General features: G+C 37.2%; 1 protein-coding gene across 1 annotated transcript; it reads right to left on the bottom strand.

Moving 5' to 3' along the window:
* Positions 1-309: 309 nt before the first annotated feature.
* On the bottom strand, positions 310-19,664 carry LOC125649558 (15-hydroxyprostaglandin dehydrogenase [NAD(+)]-like). The gene is made up of 7 exons (XM_048877185.2): positions 19,409-19,664; positions 13,000-13,123; positions 11,755-11,861; positions 10,611-10,707; positions 2,546-2,622; positions 1,474-1,598; positions 310-605 (listed from the first exon to the last, which is right to left on the bottom strand). Exons 1-7 carry the CDS (start codon positions 19,496-19,498, stop codon positions 464-466), a joined length of 762 nt encoding a protein of 253 aa, XP_048733142.1. The 5' UTR covers positions 19,499-19,664; the 3' UTR covers positions 310-463.
* Between the last annotated feature and the right edge of the window lie 1,950 nt (positions 19,665-21,614).

Here is a 21,614-nt window from a genome sequence, read left to right as displayed (position 1 = left end):
ACAAACTAGTCATTATAACGACCTTATAATTTGCGAAATGCTAACCATAACCCTATATATCTTATATGATCTACGTCAAATGACTGTATTCTATTTCCATTCTTAATGACCGTGAAGCGTGTGACAGTATGACGAGAATCACATCATCATTGAAAGCAAGTGTTTGACTTGTCTAGATGGCCGAATAGTCTAGCGCGCTGATCACACGCTGGTAGGAGATTTGGTTCCAAAGGTTGTGAGTTCAACCCCGGATAGGAGAGGAAGTGGGTATCCATATGTAGTGAATTTACCTGTGCTTTATATTAGATATTTCTTCACTATGGGCAATTATCTTTATTCAAGAGTTATATAAAATTCAAAAGAATAAAATCCAAAATTATCACAAAATAATCAATTATCAGTTCCTGATATATAAGTTAAAAGCCAGAATAAAATGGATTCCGAATTCGTCATCCAGCTCTATTCAGGCACTATGAAGAAGGTATTCCTCCAGGCGTGGAAGATCTTCCCTATAATGGCGGTGCCTTGGAGTCATAATCAGGCATTTGCCGTTGTTAGTCTCATCTGTTAGGAGATCCACAAATACGTCACCAAGTTCCTCAACCCTTAAAAGAAGAACAATCTGTGAGTCCATATCAGTATAGTAAAATCACACAGACCGTGTAGGCTCAATGGCACATTGGTGTCTGTAGTGCTGATATTTGTCAAATGTTGCCTTATGCTTATATATAGGGTGTATATAGTTGCAAACTTCTTTCTCTCAGACATGTACATATACGATTAAATGATTTTAATCATGTAGAAGTCCTATAAAGATAATAAAATTAAAAGTAGACGGATCCCTGGACACACCAAAGATGGGATCAGGTGCCCAGGAGGAGTAACATCCTCTGTTGATCGATCATGCCCTTGGTGAGTCATATATCTTGATCAGGTAAACGGAGTAGTCTGCAGTTAAAATTAGGATGTAAAGAACGGCCTAATAATTGGTATGAAACACGTCAGACAGCCTCGGACCCTATGACAGATTGTATTTGTAAATTAAATTGTTATTACGATAATAAAATTGACAAAATGTTGACTTTAAACGAGACTGTTGAAATCCCTGTAACATAAACTTATTTGTCAGTAGTCTCTCTCGATTTGAAAACCGATCATACGCAGAACATGCTCTTGTGTACCGAATCAGTTTAGAGACATAAACGGCATGTGCAGTTGATAATGGAATATAGCTACATGAATATGGGAAGTTGACGAGGGTGAACTGAAATCATCGCATTTGTCATAAAGTTGATTTGTTAGTTTGCCACGAAAAGTTACCCACGCAAAACAAAGATTTTAAATCACCTTCTGTGTTTTAAATATTTTAACAACAAAGAGTCAGCATAGCAAACTTCAGCACAGACATTGAGGGGATATCAACTTCTGTGAAGGTATCAGGCTCACCGTCAGATAGATCAAAGAATAACTCACCGTAATATTCCCAACTTGTCCTTTGCACCCTGCATGTAATCTTTATCGTCTGCCATTGTAGTGTTGACAACACAGGGACAAAAACCAACCACTCTCACACCATTTTGGATCACATCCGGGTGTTCCTTTAAAATGTTTGGGAAATTAGTATCTTGCAAAATCACTATTTCTTCCCTATGCAAGCAAGGAAGTACACTTCATAATTCATAATCCGGCATACAGCTGCTGGCGGAGGATGGTAGACATATACGGATAACTGTATTTGGTCTTTGTCTGTTAGGTAGGCCGTCTAGTCGGAACCAAGAGATTTGTAGTTTATCGGTGTGTCATTTGGGTAGTGTAATCCCATCCTAAATGTTCACCTTTCCATATATTACGTTGTTTAAATGTCAACATACATGTTTACCATTAACGTTACAATATTATTTGAAAGAAAGAAATCAAAATCAAAATACGAAGAAAATCCATAAAGCTTGGTATGTGATATGATCCCGCAATAGTGCAAATTATTATAATTGTGGTAGACTTTTCATATGTTGCTTAAAGATAATACGTTATCGTACGAATGCTATACATTCCAGAAGGTACAACCTTATTACGTCCCCTGGGGATCAGGGCTAGAATAGCTCCTCAGTATCCCTTGCTTATGGTATGAGACATCTAAATAGGGCAGTCCTTCGGTTGAGACTGCAAAAACCGAGGCCCCGTGTCACAGCAGGTGTGGCTCGATAAAGATCCCTCCCTGCTCAAAGGCCGTAAGCGCCGAGCTTAAGCCTAAATTTTACAGCCCTTTACCGGCAATGGTGACGTCTCTATATGAGTGAAACATTCTCGAGCGGGACTTTAAACCATATACAACCAACCAACCTCATTACATGTACTTAATATTGGGACAGTGCCCACTTAGATGTTTTATCATGGTTCTTCGAGAATTATTAATGTATTTTAAACTTGGTGCTCAGAATCATTTACAAACAGTGGTTCTTTGGAAAAGTGCCTAGATGCATGAAATCAATAATAATCAACCTCAGTTGCTATGAAGATCCTTGTATTGTGTGCATTTTGTACTTACCGCTATACTCCGTGTGAAACCCACAGCACCATGCTTAGAAGAATCGTATATAGCCGCTGGTCCAAATGGAATTATTCCTTAGATAAAAAAGAACTATATGATAAATACTATCTTTGTCCATCAAAATCTAAATCCTTACTATTATTTCAAATTTAAATGCATTTTGTGCAAGAATCGCGATGCAACTCGTCTGTGTTATTGAAAATTTCATAAAAATGACGTAAAATCGGAATTATGACGTAATCAACATGACGTTTTGCCACTAGTTACACATTTTTGACATAAAATGACTATTTTAACAATTTTTCCAAAAGGAAACATTGAACATAGGCTTGAACAAACATATTTTAGTTATATTATCTCTCCAGTACACATATGCGACAGAAAAAAATAGACGATTTACATGTACGTGTATGATATCAGCTGAAAGGAAAACGTTCACAAAAAGCAGCATTTTATCACCTTTAATGCTGTGTACTCCAAATAACTGTAATTATAGAAGCAGATTATGTGAAAATGTATTTGACATAATCATTTATATGAAAAAATGAAAAATGTCCGTAAGAGGGTTCTGAAGTCGTGGTCATTAGCGTTATACGCCGTTTTGGCAATAGTTCGGGCATTTTACGGCATTATCATTTATGTGTAGACAAAAAAGATTTTCGCTTTGAAGTTGTGTAACTTCGGAAGAATTCTTGTTCTTAATATGACAATAAGAATAAGGTAATAATAGTACCTGACAACAACAATGACGAAGATGAAAAGGCGAAGATAACGAATAGTGATAAATTTCATACCCTCTGTGCTTAGTCAGTTTTTAAATCGAGGCAAGCTACTGACAAGCAAGTTGATGGTGCAGGGTTTTCAACAATCTCGTTTAAAGTCAGCATTTCGCAAATTCTATGGTCGTTATAACGATCTAGTTCGTCAATACAACCTATCATTGGGTCATATGCTGTCTGACGTGTTTCATACCGATTGTTAGGCCGTTCTTGGCACACTCATTTTGACTACGGATAACTCCGTTCACCTCATCAGGATATAGGGCTCACGGCGGATGTGACCGGTCAACAGGGTATGCTTACTCCTCTTTAGGCACCTGATCCCACCTCTGGTGTGTCCAGGGGTACGTGTTTGCCCAACTCTCTATTTTGCATTGCTTATAGGAGTTATGAGATTGATCACTGTTTGTTGTCTTCACCTTTCACAGAGAATATCAAATTACGAGTGGGACAAACACGGACCCCTGGATAATACCAGAGGTGGGATCAGGTGTCTACGAGGAGTAAACGTCCTCTGTCAACCGGTCACACCGGACTTGAGCCCTCTATCTTGATAAGGTAAACGGAGTAATATCAAAATCAATGTGCAAAGAACGGCCTCAATTGGTATGAAACGAGTCAGACGGCATTTTACCCAAAGACAGGTTGTATTGGTAAATAAGATTGCTATATAGCCCAACACATTTTCGAAATGCTTAGTTCAAACGAAACTGTTGAAAACCCTATAACATCAGCTTATTTGTCAGTTGCCTGTCTTGATGTAAAAACTGACCATATGCAGAACAAGCTCTTGCGTATCAAAACAGTTGAGAGACGTAAACAGAATATACAAATGATAATAGAATATTGCTACATAAATATGATAAGCTGACGATGAAGAAGCTGAAATCATCCCATTTGTGATATAGTTGATGTTCTGGTTGTCGTTCACATCTATGTTCAATAAAACATCTAAGTATGAAGCAGATGTGAAAGACTCTGTGGTATATTTTATGTCGAGTTCACTGGGATATAGCGAATGGAAATGTGAATAAAGATGAATATTGTTAATAGTTAAAACGTCTTTGATATACTAGTATCTAAATGTCGAGTTGAAGGTCACAGAAATATATTTTTATCATGCAGAAGCTTTTGAATAAATTCTGCCTCATAACAATTTAAAAACAGGTCACTTAATAAAGGGACACAGTTTGTGTTCATAGAAATTCCAACAGATATTTGGAAGACCTGATAACTTCGAAGATAATTTCAATGCGAAACGCCTGCATTTAATATCAACTTAATAGAGTACTGAGTGCATAGAATCAGACGAGTATTCAACATAGTAATTTTTGAATGATCACAAGATATGGATATTTCTTTTTTCCATTTTTATTAAAGAAGCAGCTTTCTATGATGTCCAATAGTCTATTTTTTAATCTATCGTGATGAATGGTCGAGAAAAGTGTTGAATAGTCATGCGTTTTGGTGTTGTTGATTTGGAAAGAATTTTATGATTTCAAATTTACTAAAAGTTCTTTAGAATTTTTACGAATGCACATTTTTCTTGCACCACTTTTGGCATACCGTAAATCTGGTTATTTTTGCTATCGATTACTTTTTAGCATTTTTGCGAGTCAGTTGGATTCGCAAAAATATTTTTCTCAAAAATAATATTTCACACGTTTTTAAATATATTTTTACATAAATTCGCAAAAATAGGAAACACAAAAATAAATATATAGGTTTCTACTCAAATTCGCAACAATAAATCGACGCAAAAATATCCAGATTGACGGTATGGCGTGGCAAAATTCATGTGATGTTTCTCCTTCACCGTAGCTAATATTTTCGTGAGGAGCAAAGGTGGGGGCTTGGTAAAACATTTACTGGATACAACAATGTATCAAGGCTTATATGGGTTATTGTGATGTTTAGGAATCCAGTATAGGTATGGTAACTCATATTCATTCATTCCATTGACTGGGATATGAAAAGTGTCTAAAACTGAAGCATTATTTGGAAGAATTTCATATTTTGAGAGGACAGTTGGAGTATGAGTACGATTATGAAATGTGAAATTAATGTGGAAATAATGCCATGTTCGTTTAAAATGCAGTTGTAATAATGAGCCTTACAAAGACAATGTTACTAGCTTTGTCAGTTGGAACCAAAACAAATTTCTCATGAAAGGTGAAGATAACGAACGGTGATCAATTTCATAACTCCTATAAGCAATACAAAATAGAGAGTTGGTGAAACATGGACCCCTGGACACAGGTGGGATCAGGTGCTTAGGAGAAGTAAGCATCCCCTGTCGACCGGTCACACCCGACGTGAGCCCTCATGCAACCTATCTTATTCTTTAATACTTCTGGTTTAATGAACACAAAAGCATAAATGATACACACTTTCGTTTTGATGAGTATTATACGTGGTTGTAATATCTTTCTAATACTTTTTATCACTTCCTACAAGGTATCAAGTTCTTCACTTCCATATTTAGCCCATGGCCTGACATAATATTCTTTGGAATTCATACAGAGATGAAGTTCTGTCGCCAATTGATAGACCTGAGTTCAGGTCCTCATTGTAAACTATATGGACATCACCGGTAATGACATAACTACCTGACATCACCGGTAATGACATGACTACCTGACATCACCGGTAATGACATGACTACCTGACATCACCGGTAATGACATGACTATCTGACATCACCGGTAATGACGTGACTACCTGACATCACTGACATGACTATCTGACATCACCGGTAATGACGTGACTACCTGACATCACCGGTAATGACATGACTATCTGTCATCACCGGTAATGACGTGACTATCTGACATAACCAGTAATGACATGACTACATGACATCACCGGTAATGACTATCTGACATCACCGGTAATGACATGACTACCTGACATAACCAGTAATGACATGACTACCTGACATCACCGGTAATGGCATGACTACCTGACATCACCGGTAATGACATGACTACCTGACATCACCAGTAATGACATGACTACCTGACATCACCGGTAATGGCATGACTACCTGACATCACCGGTAATGACGTGACTACCTGACATCACTAATAATGGCATGACTACCTGACATATTCAGTAATGACATGACTACCTGACATATTCAGTAATGACATGACTACCTGACATAACCGGTAATGACATGACTACATGACATCATTAGTAATGGCATGACTACCTGACAATGACATCACCGGTAATGACATGACTACCTGACATCACCGGTAATGACATGACTACCTGACATCACCAGTAATGACATGACTACCTGACATCACCGGTAATGACGTGACTACCTGACATCACTACTACTGGCATGACTATCTGACATATTCAGTAATGACATGACTACCTGACATAACCGGTAATGACATGACTACATGACATCACTAGTAATGGCATGACTACCTGACAATGACATCACCGGTAATGACATGACTACCTGACATAAATGGTAATGACATGACTATCTGACATCACCGGTAATGGCATGACTACCTGACATCACCGGTAATGACATGACTACCTGACATAACCGGTAATGACATGACTACCTGACATCACCGGTAATGACATGACTACCTGACATAACCAGTAATGACATGACTACCTGACATCACCGGTAATGACATGACTATCTGACATCACCGTTAATGACGTGACTACCTGACATCACTAGTAATGGCATGACTTCCTGACATATCCAGTAATGACATGACTACCTGACATCACCGGTAATGACATGACTACATGACATCACTAGTAATGGCATGCCTACCTGACAATGACATCACCGGTAATGACATGACTACCTGACATAACCGGTAATGACGTGACTACCTGACATCACCGGTAATGGCATGACTACCTGACATCACCGGTAATGACATGACTACCTGACATCACCGGTAATGACATGACTAACTCAACTATAGTTGAAAGTAGTGGATCATGAACATGTAGGTGGACTATGTACACGATGTTATATATCTAGACATTGTGATTTGTTCTGGACATTATTATTATCCAAGACCCGCAGTGGTTTAAAGAGCCTGTAATGGGCAGCATTCATATTTATAGAATTTTGAATCTGTATTCTAGTGTTGAAAATCCAAGTACGGATTAGCTTTAGCTTCTTCATAGTGTATTCAAAACTCTTAACGGAATAGAGTTTGTGCTAATATCATGTGGACCTAATTGTCTATTGACATAAGGCTAAGGTGAATCAAGTGTAACATCATGCATATTTGGCCTTTTATATGAACGATGTCCATGATTGCGTTTTTGTCTTTGGAAAAAGTCAGATCCTAGTTATTTCCTAACGGACTAATAAGATTCCCTGCATTGTATACGCTGTCGTTGCAAATGGAAATGCAGTGCTCAAAGTATTGATCCAGTGCTTCTACGAAAAGAGGACACTTAACAGTCAGAAACCCAAAGACAAGAGAATGTTGCAAGTGAAAAGCTGGTGAAAGGTTAATCTGTTGATGTACACAGCAGTAATAGAAACACAACAACGCTGGTTATTTATCTATAGTGTCTCAAGCACAAGCCTCTGAAGATCACGAAAGCAACACAACAACGCTGGTTATTTATCTATAGTGTCTCAAGCACAAGCCTCTGAAGATCATGAATACTCCAGAAAGAAAACTCCTATACACGTAATTAGGTTGCCGTCGACCAGCTTACAGATTGATCTACTTTTTGCTTTTATACTTTGAAAATGAACATGCAATTTTCGCATATGAAAATTAAGTGTTTTGGCACATTTCCTAATTTTTATATTAAGAATGAAACACAGGATCCAGGACCTATTTTTATAAATTGGTAATTACTGATTTATTTTACAATGAGACGTACCTTACTCCCCCTGAGTGTATAGCGTTATCAGAGACAGACGTGATGATCATAGCGATGTGGACGAAATGGAACGTGCACAATATACCCAGGGTAAGAAATGAGTCCATATCACGACACTGTTCATTATGAATAAATTAGGCCCTAATATCATAAGAAAAAACAATCATCGGAATTTTAAATACTGAGTAAGTAATTATATGTATGTTTATGATATACCCAGGGATATGAAATTACAAAATATAGACATTTAAAGAATGTTGTACTTATTTTCAATAAATAAGCAGTCTTACCAGTATATTTACATGTATTATTCCAATATTATATTCTTTTCATTTACAAATACAATTCTTAGATTATCATCAATTGCACAAAATGCTGCTAGCTATGGAGATGAAGTTCGTCCAGATGAAGAGATTGGCTTCTGCTACAACAGGGATTTCCTTTGATGGCGTGTCTCTTACAAAGAGAGGGAAACTGTATGCTGTACCACTACCTGAAGCTCTTGGAAAATATTCTGTTTGCTTAGAATACTATGAAAACCCTACTCTGTTTTCTCACAGGACTATGAAAACTCTGTTCTGGTTTCACACAATGCGTGATATTCTTTGTTTTCATGAACATCGTTTCTAAACATCTATAAATTTTGATCAAATAGTCGGATTGGTAGACAGTTAACCACTTTTTAAGTATCATTACCAGGTAAATTGAGTTATTCCCAATCAATACCGTTATATTGATTTTGACTGTGGATTACTCTGTTTAACCGATCAATATATACACCTCACGGTGGATATGACTGATTGACAGGGGATATTTACTCCTCCGCGGTACCTTAATTCCACCAGGGGTCCATGTTTGCCCAACTCTTATTGTTTATTCTTCATATGATTGATGATATTGATAACTGTTCGTTATCTTCACTTTTTAATTAATTCATAGAAGATGGTGACATTTTTGTTAATTTAAAAAAAAATACCAAGCTTTTGTTATTGTATTTATTCATATAATTTTATCATGTTTTTGTTGATTTCATGTGTAATACACCAAGATAAAATATATTCTACCATCAAATTTCATTATGATGCAATCTTTCACCATGAATCTTCATCCTTGCTTATATCAAGCATTTATGCTAATTTAAAGAATTTTAAAGAATATTCTTGATCCCTTAGCCTCCCTGAAGCTTTGATATTTTGTGTATTATGGGGACCAGATAGGCTGCTACATTTATCACATTGCCCTTTATATGGTTAATGCAGTAACTTGTATTCGAAAAGTAAGATTTTATCAAGTTACAATGTAACAGGTGAGGATCTTCAGACCAAACGAAAAACCACTGAAGCTTCTCATTGTTTTCGGCGGCTTCTAACGAGATATCATCCATCACTTTTGCTAAATTCAATTTGTAACACAATATATTGTTTTATTCAAGCTTATATGACAAGGAATTAATTACTGGTATGATAAGGAATTAATTACTGGTATGATAAGGAATTAATTACTGGTATGACATGGAATTAATTACTGGTATGATAAGGAATTAATTACTGGTATGATAAGGAATTAATTACTGGTATGATAAGGAATTAATTACTGGTTGGCAAGACGAAAACAAAGCCAAATTCAGTTTTGTGCAACCCGCGGTCTTTTTTGTGACACAATCGGTCAATTTCCACAAATAGCATAGCTTTACGAATTTATTCACAGATGTTATGATCTTATTTCCAGATCGCTACACGTATACAGATTCAAAAATCCACAGTGTACTTAAATCAACAGTACGAGTGCACAAAACTAAAAGCAAAACTTCGATAGGCATATATTCTTGCAATGCGTAAAATTCATGTTAAATAGAAGGTGAAGATAACGTACATTGATCAATTTCATAACTCCTAAAAGCAATACAAAATAGAGAGTTGGGCAAACACGGACTCCTGGACACACCAAAGGTGGGGTCAGGTGTCTAGAAGGAATAAGCATCCCCTGTTGACCCGTCACACCCACCGTGAGCCCTATATCTTGATCAGGTAAATGGAGTTATCCGTAGTCAAAATCAGTGTGCCAAGAACGGTCTAACAATCGGTATGAAACACGTCCGACAGCATTTGACCCAATGATAGGTTGTATTGGCCAACTAGATCGTTATAACGACCATGGAATTTGCGAAAAGCTGACTTTAAACGAGACTGCTGAAACCCCTGTATCATTATATTGTTTATCAGTAGCTTGCCTCGATTTAAAAACTGACCATACGCAGAACAAGCTCTCTGCGTATCAAACCAGTTGAGAGAGATAAACAAACACCATATGCAGGTAATAATAGAATATTGCTATATAAATATGGAAAGTTGACGACAGAGCAGCTGAAATTATATATGAATTTTTACCTGCAAGTGACGCGACGTTAATAATAACACCCCCATTAACGCCGAGCTCCTTTTTCATGTACTTCAATGCTAAAGATGTGCATCTAATCACTCCTTTCTGTGAAGCATATTGTAAAAATACAACTGACGTACATGTATGAGTTGTTTACAAATCAAAGCAATCAATGTATGAACAAACAGAAGTAAATACCGGTATCATGCAAAATCAGAGGTTAAAAACGTTCAACTCCGGTGTGGCAAACAAAACCTTGGTAACACTTTCATGAACATGCTTTTTTGTGACCAGAGGAAAAACTTCAATTACGTATGTAGCATTACACTATATGAAAGTAATAGCATGGGTGACTTGATCGAGAATTTAATAATAATTTTGATGATAATATCCAAGGGTCCATCACTTGAAACACTGAGATAGAATAAATTAATTTATACATGTACATGTAAGTGTACTTTTCAATTTTACAAGAGTAAACACACCTGTTTTAATACCCTCTGTAAATGATTCAGTACAGTGTAATCAAAGAAGGAATTACCTATGTTTAACGTCTACTGAACAGTGCAATCAATGAACACCTTCTATGTGCAGTGTACACACATTTCAGGGGGAAAATATTACTTTAAAAAATATATTAAGGCATAAACTGCGACGCTTTACGTCAGCATATTTCATGAAGCATTCATAAAAAGTGTGCTTGTGTGAAGCATTCATAAAAAGTGTGCTTGTGTGAAGCATTCATAAAAAGTGTGCTTGTGTGAAGCATTGCAGTTCACACCCCCATGCATTATCAGATAAGAAATTTAGTTTTGATATTAATTTCTGTCGAACCGTTAAAATAGACGTACTATATTTATCAAGATTCATACGCGCATTGTTCACATCTAGTGATCTACATCGCGTTCATGACGAAACATTGCATTTTGGCTTATAAATAAGCCAAAGCCAGACTTTAGCGTGTATTTAAACATACCAAAGTGATAAACTTGTTATGGTAGTGGTTACAATTGGTCAATATATCTCAGGCTAAAACATTAAAACTGTACATACATGTATAAATACCGTATGTACGCATAGGCATTACTCAGGCAAAGAGGTAAAACAATTATAGAAGAATGTCGTTATTTAAGGATTGATGACGGATCTTACTAGGTTGACATCTATAACTCTCTCCCAGTCCGTATGCTCCAGTAACCCCGCGTTGTTAATCACGATGTCGATATGGCCAAACCTTTCTTTCGTCAATCGGAAGAGATCTAAAAATTGAAGATTATTTTGAATATATAGAGATATAATATTCAGACTTTGAAGCTGTCTTTCTTTTTGCTTAAAGAAAATCTGCATTAAGTATAACTTAATTATGTATACACCTCACTCTAAAGAAAAAGAAATGAATTAGGAAATTATTTGTTCTAATTATTTCACAGATGGTGCATCAGGAGTTATTGTCCTTTATAGTTACTGTAGACATTTGCTTCAGATGGTAATGGATAAATGGAATAACTTGGCACGGGAGTTTGAAAAAGCATCAATCCGGACGTGTCTAACTACCAGACAAATCCAGATATATTTAAATATATACTAGAACCACCCCAGTCCAAATGTGTTTTAAGTACTGGTAGAAGTCCAGTCCAGATGGAGGGTGAAGATAACGAACAATGATCAATTTCATTAATCTTATAAAGACGCAGTGCAAACACGGACCCCTGGACATACGGATCAGGTGCATGGGAGAACTAGTAAGCATTCCCTGTCGACCGGTCACACCCGCCATGAGCCCTATATCTTGTTCAGGTAAACGGAGTAATCCGTTGTCTAAATAAGTGTGCCAAGAACGGCCTACCAATCGGTATGTGGTTAAGTTAAAGTACTAATACCAGCCCAGTCAGGATGTGTTTAAATGCGAACTTTCCAGACCAGATGTGTTTTTAAAAATACTAATACTGTATCAGTTCAGATGTGTTTAGATACTAGTACTAACATCCCTCAGATAGTATAAATACTAGCCCAACCGAGATGTTCATAAATACTAATACCGTTCTAGTCGTGATGTGTTTAAACACTAATAACATCCCAATCTAGATGTGTGTAAATATTAGTACCAACCTGCTTAAGATAATATAGACACTAGCCCAGACCAGATGTGTCTAAATATCAATGAATATCCTACGCCATCCAAACCATTTACATGTAGAAATTTCTGTTGATATATGTGACTAAATTGAGGTCAGTATATGTATTTTATCTAACAAAAGAGACATTAACGTTTTCGCATTTGTATCGTCTCTAAAATACCGGACATTTAACACTGGACGAATAGATTTCAAGGAATCTTAAAATAATCTGTGAACCACTGTACAGTGCATTATGTGAAATAAATTCTGATTTACCAACCTTCCACTTGAGATTGAACGGTTACGTCACAAAGAGTTGAGATGACATGCTCAGCGTCATATTTACGTTTGAATTCTTCAAGGGTTGCTTGCAAAGTCTCCACATGGAGGGCTGAGATACAGACCTAAGATTGTAATAGAAAATACAGTACTGGTCAAGTAAATGGACATCAAAGACAGACAGTTTGATTTCATTATTGACGAACAATATACACGATCATCCTCGATGGTCAAGTGGTCCTGCTTGCTTCTCTGTTCCTCAGCCTTCGCAGATTTAGTTTCTAAATTCTAGTAGAGGTGGAGAAAGATATTCGCTATCAAATAAACTGCATCAAACACATGGCGCCGTGTAAGAGAATGAAAACCTACACAATTACAGTGTTGTCGAAAACCTACACAATTACAGTGTTGTCGGAAACCTACATAATTACAGTTCAAGGTGTCGGAAATCTACACAGTTACAATGCATGGTGTCGGAAATCTACAGAACTACAGTGCATGGTGTCGGAAACCTACACAATTACGGTGAATGGTGTCGGAAATCTACAGAATTAGTGTTGTCGGACACCTAAACAATACGCATTTTCCGAGTTGCCCCATAGTTCTTTCCCTTTGTGGAACTCTTACGCACAGTGAGACGCAAAACATACTATCGTCCACACGCGATGGGTACAAATGCTTGTCGCTGCCTTCATATATTACCTAAAGGCCGATTATCAGACATGCAACGACCCAAACTGCGGGGACACACAATATTAGTAAGTTTATTAGTATTTAATAAAATAGCTCAAACAAAAATCGACAAATATTATTCTTGATATTGTCAGTTTGATGTATACCAACGGCTGATATAAACAAAATTTACACTTTCATTACTTTTATCCGTATTTACATAGCTAGTCTATAGTATATGTATACATCTTGTACCCACCCAAGCGTTCAACAGAACACTGAACGTACCTCTATCACAGAAGAGCTGATATCTCGGAAGTTGCGTATTACACTGCATTGTGTCGGAAGTATTTAAGTTTTAGAATGATACCGGGTGAAGCTCGGACGAAGGCTCGTCCGCGAAGCAAGGCTCTAACGGTAACACGTATGGTAAAAAACTTTTTAAAAAATCAGCAAATGAAGAGTTAACCTTTACATACGTTCAATAAAACAGTTTGTGATCCATATGGGCGCCGCCATTTTGCTTTGTTCATTAGTTGTTTCTACGGTTATTCGTGTTTTAATTTTGAATGCCAAACAATACAAGGCTGACGTGAAATGTGTATATACTATTACATTTTTACCACTTTGAATTTGTTGGTTATCTTTGTTTAGTTTTAGCTGTCTTTTAAATTGCAAATGAGATGTTTTATTGGAGTTTATAATTGTTTGATTTGAAGGAAAGAGAAAAAATCGAGGCTAAATGTGACGTCGCAATGCACGGTTTACGACTGGCGTTACGTTCCCGGCGGTAAATGAATAGACGGATCCTGTAGTTATCCTCATATATCCCCTTTAATAAATTAGATACACTGTATGTTACTGGGCATTTAGCGCAAGGGGAATTTCTTAAATGGTATATATTCTTAAATGAATTATGATTTACCGTATTAACGGACTTATGATTATCGCTTCGCTCGGTCCAACGTATATACATATTATTTAAAATTTGATGTTACTGGGCGTTTAGCGCAAGGGGATTATCATAAATAATATATATTTGAAAGTGAATTCTAATACAACACTTAATCGAATCGCCCGGTCCAACGGCCACACCGTATATATACATATTAGCTAGCAAAGCTCGCGCCGCGACGAGTTTGCTCCAATCACCTTTGAGTTTTGTGATTTGCTCTTCATCAGCTGACAAAAATGATGAGTATTACCCGTAATGCTTCTTCAAAAATGTCGAATATTTCATGGAGAACCCCGTAGATAAACCAAATAAATATACAGTAGTATGGAAAGAACCTCAAACGTTTCTAAATGCTAAACAAGCTTTGTCATACCTTCGTACAATTTATTGTTAACTGGATTTAAAAAAAATAGAAAAGAAAACACAGCTAATATGGCGTTACAATGCAGGGTTTACACTGACCGCGTTATATTTCCCGTGTTAAATGAATAGGCTAAAGTCGTGTTGCATGATCTTAGGGGTCTTTAATTGCTCGTTTCAACGGTCACACCGTAAAACATACAAACCGATGTATCGACATCGTCTAGAGATTTCCTACTTTACCCTGGGGTATCTGTCACTGCCCAGAGGGGAGTGGGGGACTATCACATATAAACCGATGTATCGACATCGTCTAGAGATTTCCTACTTTACCCTGGGGTATCTGTCACTGCCCAGAGGGGAGTGGGGGACTATCACATATAAACCGATGTATCGACATCGTCTAGAGATTTCCTACTTTACCCTGGGGTATCTGTCACTGCCCAGAGGGGAGTGAGGGACTATCACGGAAGCATTAGAATCTGATCCTTACTAAAGGAAAATCTTCATGGGTTGGTGATTTATCAATACCCACTCATGTACCGATAAACAAATCCAATTCAACCTATATCTTTGCCAATCAGGCCGCTGATGACGTAACTGTAAATTTTACCTGAAATTTGGTCAAATTGGAGACGCACCCCCCTCTTCCTTTATTGTTACTTATTCTTTTATTTGTAGGAAAGTAAACATTTTTAGAAATATAATGAAACTTGCATAAAAATTGCATTATGGGTCCAAGCAAAAACTCAGCCTTTGATAAATCAATGAATTCACTTACGGAAAAAAGATTTACATTCATTTTGCCATCCATTTAATTTAATATCTACCAAAGGTTAGATTTCGTTTCCTTGACCGACTTCATTCATTTCGATGTTTTTATCCAGTATGGTTTTAGAGGTTGCGTAATAATTCCTGTCTACCTGTACGTCTGGATTCTGAAAGACGTGATTTGACTAGGGTTTCCTTTATCGACACTACACGTGAACAAATTGAATATGTATAGACATTTTCTCTCTCGCCAATTTTGAACAAGAATGCTGTTGCATTTACCTTTCAGGAGATTACATAAACGTATGTTTCTGAAATAGAATTTCCCCATTATTTCATACTTAGCTAGATGTACATTACTTATGCATACCATGAAATTCATGATATAATTCGTGATAACCCCCCTCCCTTATTTCTGATACTACTTTAAAATGATCATATTTCTTATATCGGTAATATATATAATAATAATAATAAATTAAAATAATCTAATATCATATTCAAAACAAAACTTGAATAATTCCTCTACAATACCGCGTTAGATTTTTCCCGTCGGTAATGGCCCTGTCACACTACATCACGACCATCACGACCTCACTACGTTCTATCATTTTTTTTAGATCGTGGTGAGATCGTAGTGCGAACGGCATGAATTTGTAATTTTGTCTGTCTTCACGATGTTACTGCGTCCTCACTACGCTCTTATCACGACTCCACTACGATTAAACTACGACCTTGTTACGATTTCACCACGTTCTCACAACGTTCATCAAGTTCTTACTACGCTCCCACTACGTCCATCACGTTCTAACTACGCTCTCACCACGTTCTAACTACGCTCTCACCACGACTCCCACGACTGCAACACGATCGAGTTTCCTACGCTTCTGCCACGATCTTACTACGATTCTACCATGATCTTACTACGGTTCTACCACGTTTCCGCGCCGCTGTCGCCACGCTTTGCAGCAGCTGAATTAGATCCAGATTCAGTATAAATACAGCTCAGAACCTTGTCATCCATTTGTACCAATGTTTCCATTGTAAAAGCATGCCGCCAAGGTCGTACCCAGCAAGATCTACGCTGCCTTACGATTCTCCCCCTCCTCCTTCGCCTAAGTAACAATATAGCAGCTTGGTCGTTAAGTGCCATATACTGAATATGCATCAACATCTCCATCAATATTTCTTGGTATGGCCTTTCCATGATTCCAAAGAAGCAATGGTCATATGCAACCTTTGTTCAGTTTTTATACTAGTGTGTGGGGGAGAACAGAACGTGATTCGGTCGTGGCTTGCGCGCAGTGAAATCGTAGTGAGGACGTATTAAGGACGGGATGAGCTTGGTAGAAACGTACTACAGTCTTCAACAACATAGTATGGACGTGCCGTGATCGTAGCGGAAGCGTGAAGAAAACGTAGTGCAAACGGGATGATCGTAATGAGAACGTAGTGAAAACGGGATGGTCGTATAGAGAGCGTAGTGGAATCGCAGTGCAGTCGTTTTCTTGTGCATCACGATCTCATTACGATGCTACTACGACCATGCCGATCTAAATACGACCTTAGTACGTCCTTACTACGCTTCCACTACGATCAAATTTGACCACGACCGCACTACGTTTGTTTTGACGACCATAAAGACCTTACTACGTTCTTACTATGACCTTACTACGACGTACCCAATCGCACTACGATCATCAATTTTTACATGTTCGTAGATTGAACGTGGCCCAGTGTGATAGGGGTATAAATAATGGACCTGCGTTGTCCGTAGGGTATGCCCATTTTTATTTTTTGCTACTGTTGAAACTATCAAGTAAATCTGGAAAAGCGCAAATCTTTGTCTCTATTTTACCCCTCTTAGACACCTGATCCCACCTCTGGTGAGTCCAGGGGTCCGTGTTTGCCCAACTATCTTATTTGTATTGCTGATGGGAGTTGTGAGATTGATAGCTGTTCGATATCTTCACCTTTCATCTTACAAACCGATATAATAACAAAATCAACACTTTTCGCTCTATTGGTAGTAAAAACAAATGCGCATAGAAACTGCATTAGCGAGCGTGATTGTGGGGCAAAGGCATATGTGTTAAAGTGTGTGATTGTGGGGCAAAAGTATATGTGTTAAAGTGCGTGATTGTGGGGCAAAGTATATTATGCGTTAAAGTGCGTGATTCTGGGGCAAAGGAATATGCGTTAAAGTTTGATTGATTGTGGGACAAAAGTACATGTATATGCGTTGTGGCAACGCACTTTTAAAAAAATGCACTTTGAAAAATGTTTTCAAAATGCATTAAATTTGGGACCAATTCAACGCACTTTGAAAAAAAAATTCAAAGTGCGTCGTGAGTGTACATCAGCATTTTTTTCATGTTGACATTTAACGCACTTTGAAAAACATATACATGTATATACAAAACAAAAATTCTGGAACTTTGATTTTAATTAGTAGAGGAAATAATCAAGTGCTGCATTTCTTTCTCAAAATGAGAGGACTTGATCTACCGTTGTCGGAAATGAGGAAGGGAAAACCAAAGATACATGCTAATCTTTATGATTTTTTTTTACCGGAAAGTCATTCACATTGATTGCATGTAGACGATTCCACCCTCAATTTAATTAGGATTTGAGTTTATATCCTCTCTCATGCTCGCTACACTGGTATCTAGAGAGTCTCATCAGAAGTTAAATTCGAAAAGGTAACCATTTTCAAAGAATTTCGCTTTTAGCAAAATACATAGAAAGTTGTTCTAAGATATTGTTTTCGGAGAGGACAATTCTGTACTCAGCAAAGCTTTATGGATGAAATTTGAGCTTGGAAAAGCCAAGGGGGGAGAAATCTGCTCCAGACAATGATTTTACACAGAGAAGTTAGTTCGCCTTTGACCTTTGATCTAGAAAGTTGTTCATGGCCAGTCACTGCTCACCCTCCACCCATGGACACTATGGGTAAAGTTCAAGCCCCACTGGGTCAAGGGTATAGAAAATATGCTCCACACAAAGATCTTACCCAGATAGGTTTATCTACAGTAACCTTTGATCTAGGATTTTGGATCATGATCACTGCACACCCTCTAACCATGGCCAATCAATGGGTAAAGAGTTGGCCAGACGTGGTCAAGGGAAAGGAATAGTGCGTTAATATGGTCGATATCAACGCTTTTTTTTTTCAAAGTAAGTTCTAACAATGCGTTAAAGTGCGTGATTATTTTTAGGAAACTTGTCTATTTGAAACGTTTTGTTTATGATGTGTAGACAAAGGGCACAGCCTTTACACTACTTCAAGCACATGTATAATGTGCAGTAACTATAATTACAAAACAAGATATGTCAAGGGTAATAATGATAACGGGAGATTAAAACCTTTAGCTAGCGAAGATGAAAGTTACGGATCAGATCCCTTAGCTAACGAAAATGAAAGTAACGGATATGATGAGATCCCTTAGCTAGCGAAGATGAAAGTAACGGTTCAGATCCCTAAGCTAGCGAAGATGAAAGTAACGGATAACATCCCTTAGATAGCGATGATGAGGGTTACGGATTGATACCCTTGACTAATAAAGATAAGAGCAAAATATTAGAAGTCTTGGCAAGCAAAAATGACTTGTTCTTTGAATAAGCTCGATGTATTATGCATAAATGTGCATACCTTTGCATCATTTTTAAGAAGGGTTTCGGCACACATTTTCCCAATTCCTCGCGACGACCCTGTAATAATGGCGACTTTTCCTGAAAACATTTTACGCAATCTAAAACCCGTCAGGAGGCACTAAAAGTTAGATCCAGTTAACCGCCCTATTCCGTTGATAAACAAAGTCACACTGCAAGCTAAAGAAGGGTGTGTGTTTTCGTTTTTATGCGCACTTGTCTAGATACTCTGCGAAACCCGAATGAGAGATGTGTGGTAATTAATTGGTGAAACAAAAAGGACTCTACAGCAATTCTTTCTTAAATAAATTATAATGATGGTTGTGTGTTCTTTCTACCATAAATGAATTATTTTTTTTTAAACACTGCTTAGAAACATTAAAATGCTTGAAGACATTGACCTAAGGATTATTGTTTACTTCGGTCGTACTACATTTTGACACATTAAACTTCGATTCACGTGTACATCTTCATAGTTTTCTGTGTGTATGTGGCATGTTCTGTTATATTGGTAAGGCCTTCTGTCTCTTCTGTTGTTAAAATCATATTATCGATTCATTAAAATTAAAGGACGAAATGAATAGTGTCGCTCCAAGCGACAACTTCGTCGAAAAATATGATAAATTTTGCAATGCTGTTTAAACAACTTCTCTCGTAAAAATAATTGAACGACCTCACTAGATGAAGCAAAAATGACTTTATTGATACGTTGTTTTGGGGGGGGGGGGGGGGGTTGGGGGGGGGGGGGGGTTGTGGGTTTTGTGGAGGTTTTTTTTCTTTCGGAAAACGGCGTTTTTGCGTTTTTTCCCGCAGGTGATCAATGGTTTTGTTATTGGATTAGAATTTTTTAAAGTTGTTTATGCTGCTAATTTCAATATTTTCAACCATAGGCCTTTCTGCATAGAATTTAAGTAATTGCATTTCGCCGAATGAACATTTGTGTCCGTTTAGGCTCTCTGAATGTCATTTCTCAATTATTAGGAGAATTATATTATGTAGTTAGTGCCAGATGTTTTTAACATAGTGTAACATTTGGTATTTATTTAGATGACCCAATTTTCCACTTTATATTTCCTCACAAAGTTTTGTTTGAAGTTAGTGATACCAGATGTAGAGAAACTGGATGAAGGAGTGAACACAACTTCTTTGCATTCTAACATCTCGAGCTCGATACTGGAAAAAGTGTATTTTGTTTTCTTTACAACTTCATGATTAAATCAAACCACAATCTTCCACTAAAACACGAGTAACATTGTAAAGTTGTCAACCTTGATTTTATGACATGCTACGAATTTGAGTAAAGGGTATATTAAACCAATGACTGTTCATACTGTGAGCGAAAGAGACCCTTAAGTTTGAGATAAGTTCTTCCACTAATATAATGGACAGTTTCAGGTGTAGTTGTACATGTGTGAGGTGTAGTTGTACATGTTTGAGGTGTAGTTGTACATGTGTGAGGTGTACATGTATATCCAATTAAGGATACTTGTTATACTGTACAAACAAATAGAATTTCTCTGTTTTCAGTTATTTCAGTACAGAATAAATATGCAAAACATGTAAAAATAAAACTGTAACATTACACATTGAATTAAGTCAAGTTTAACCATTTATTCGTGTTTACTAAGTATTTGTTTTCAGAGCTTTCAAACCTTCCCGAATTTTATCAAAAACTTAAAAAGATTTAAAGATTGGAACTCTTTAAAAGGGGGTAGAAAAATTTGTTTCCAGCAATTGTCTTTAAAACATGATTTCCATTGTATTAAGAATGAACATTATCAGGTAAACTTGTTGATAATGATGATAACGTCATGATGATGATATAAGACTTACTCTCCCGGGAATAGATTGTTGTGGGTTTTTTTTCATTTCAAGTACCTTCGAGATTATTTCACTCATACTGAGATGGCGCCATTTAGACCTATACTTGGCGCTCAGAGTCGTTGTAGTTGGAGTTCTTTAACATCCCACGTCTGCCGTGACATACATGTACGACCTCATATCTGAAAGAACCGCGATTCTCACCTTTAAATAAGAGAACAGTCACTACCTATATTTACGTCTTAGGTTTTGAGGCAACCGTGACAGGTAGGTCTCGAACTCACGACCTTCCGGTCATGAATCGAACACTCTAGCCAATGAACTACCACGGCCGGTCAGAAATTAACTAGGTAGTTTTAGTGCTTTGTAAGGAAGAAAATCCTTAG

Source organism: Ostrea edulis, chromosome 5, assembly GCF_947568905.1.
Source record: "Ostrea edulis chromosome 5, xbOstEdul1.1, whole genome shotgun sequence".
Classification (NCBI taxonomy): Eukaryota; Metazoa; Mollusca; class Bivalvia; order Ostreida; family Ostreidae; genus Ostrea; species Ostrea edulis.
This window is presented reverse-complemented; position numbering and strand designations above follow the sequence as displayed.

Coding starts and splice junctions, on each gene's coding strand:
- LOC125649558 (XM_048877185.2), bottom strand. CDS start 19,498: ATGTTTTCAGGAAAAGTCGCCATTATTACAGGGTCGTCGCGAGGAATT. Junction 10,708..11,754: donor GAGTTATAGATGTCAACCTA/GTAAGATCCGTC, acceptor TATGCTTCACAG/AAAGGAGTGATTAGATGCAC. Junction 2,623..10,610: donor TAACGTCGCGTCACTTGCAG/GTAAAAATTCAT, acceptor TTTTTATCTAAG/GAATAATTCCATTTGGACCA.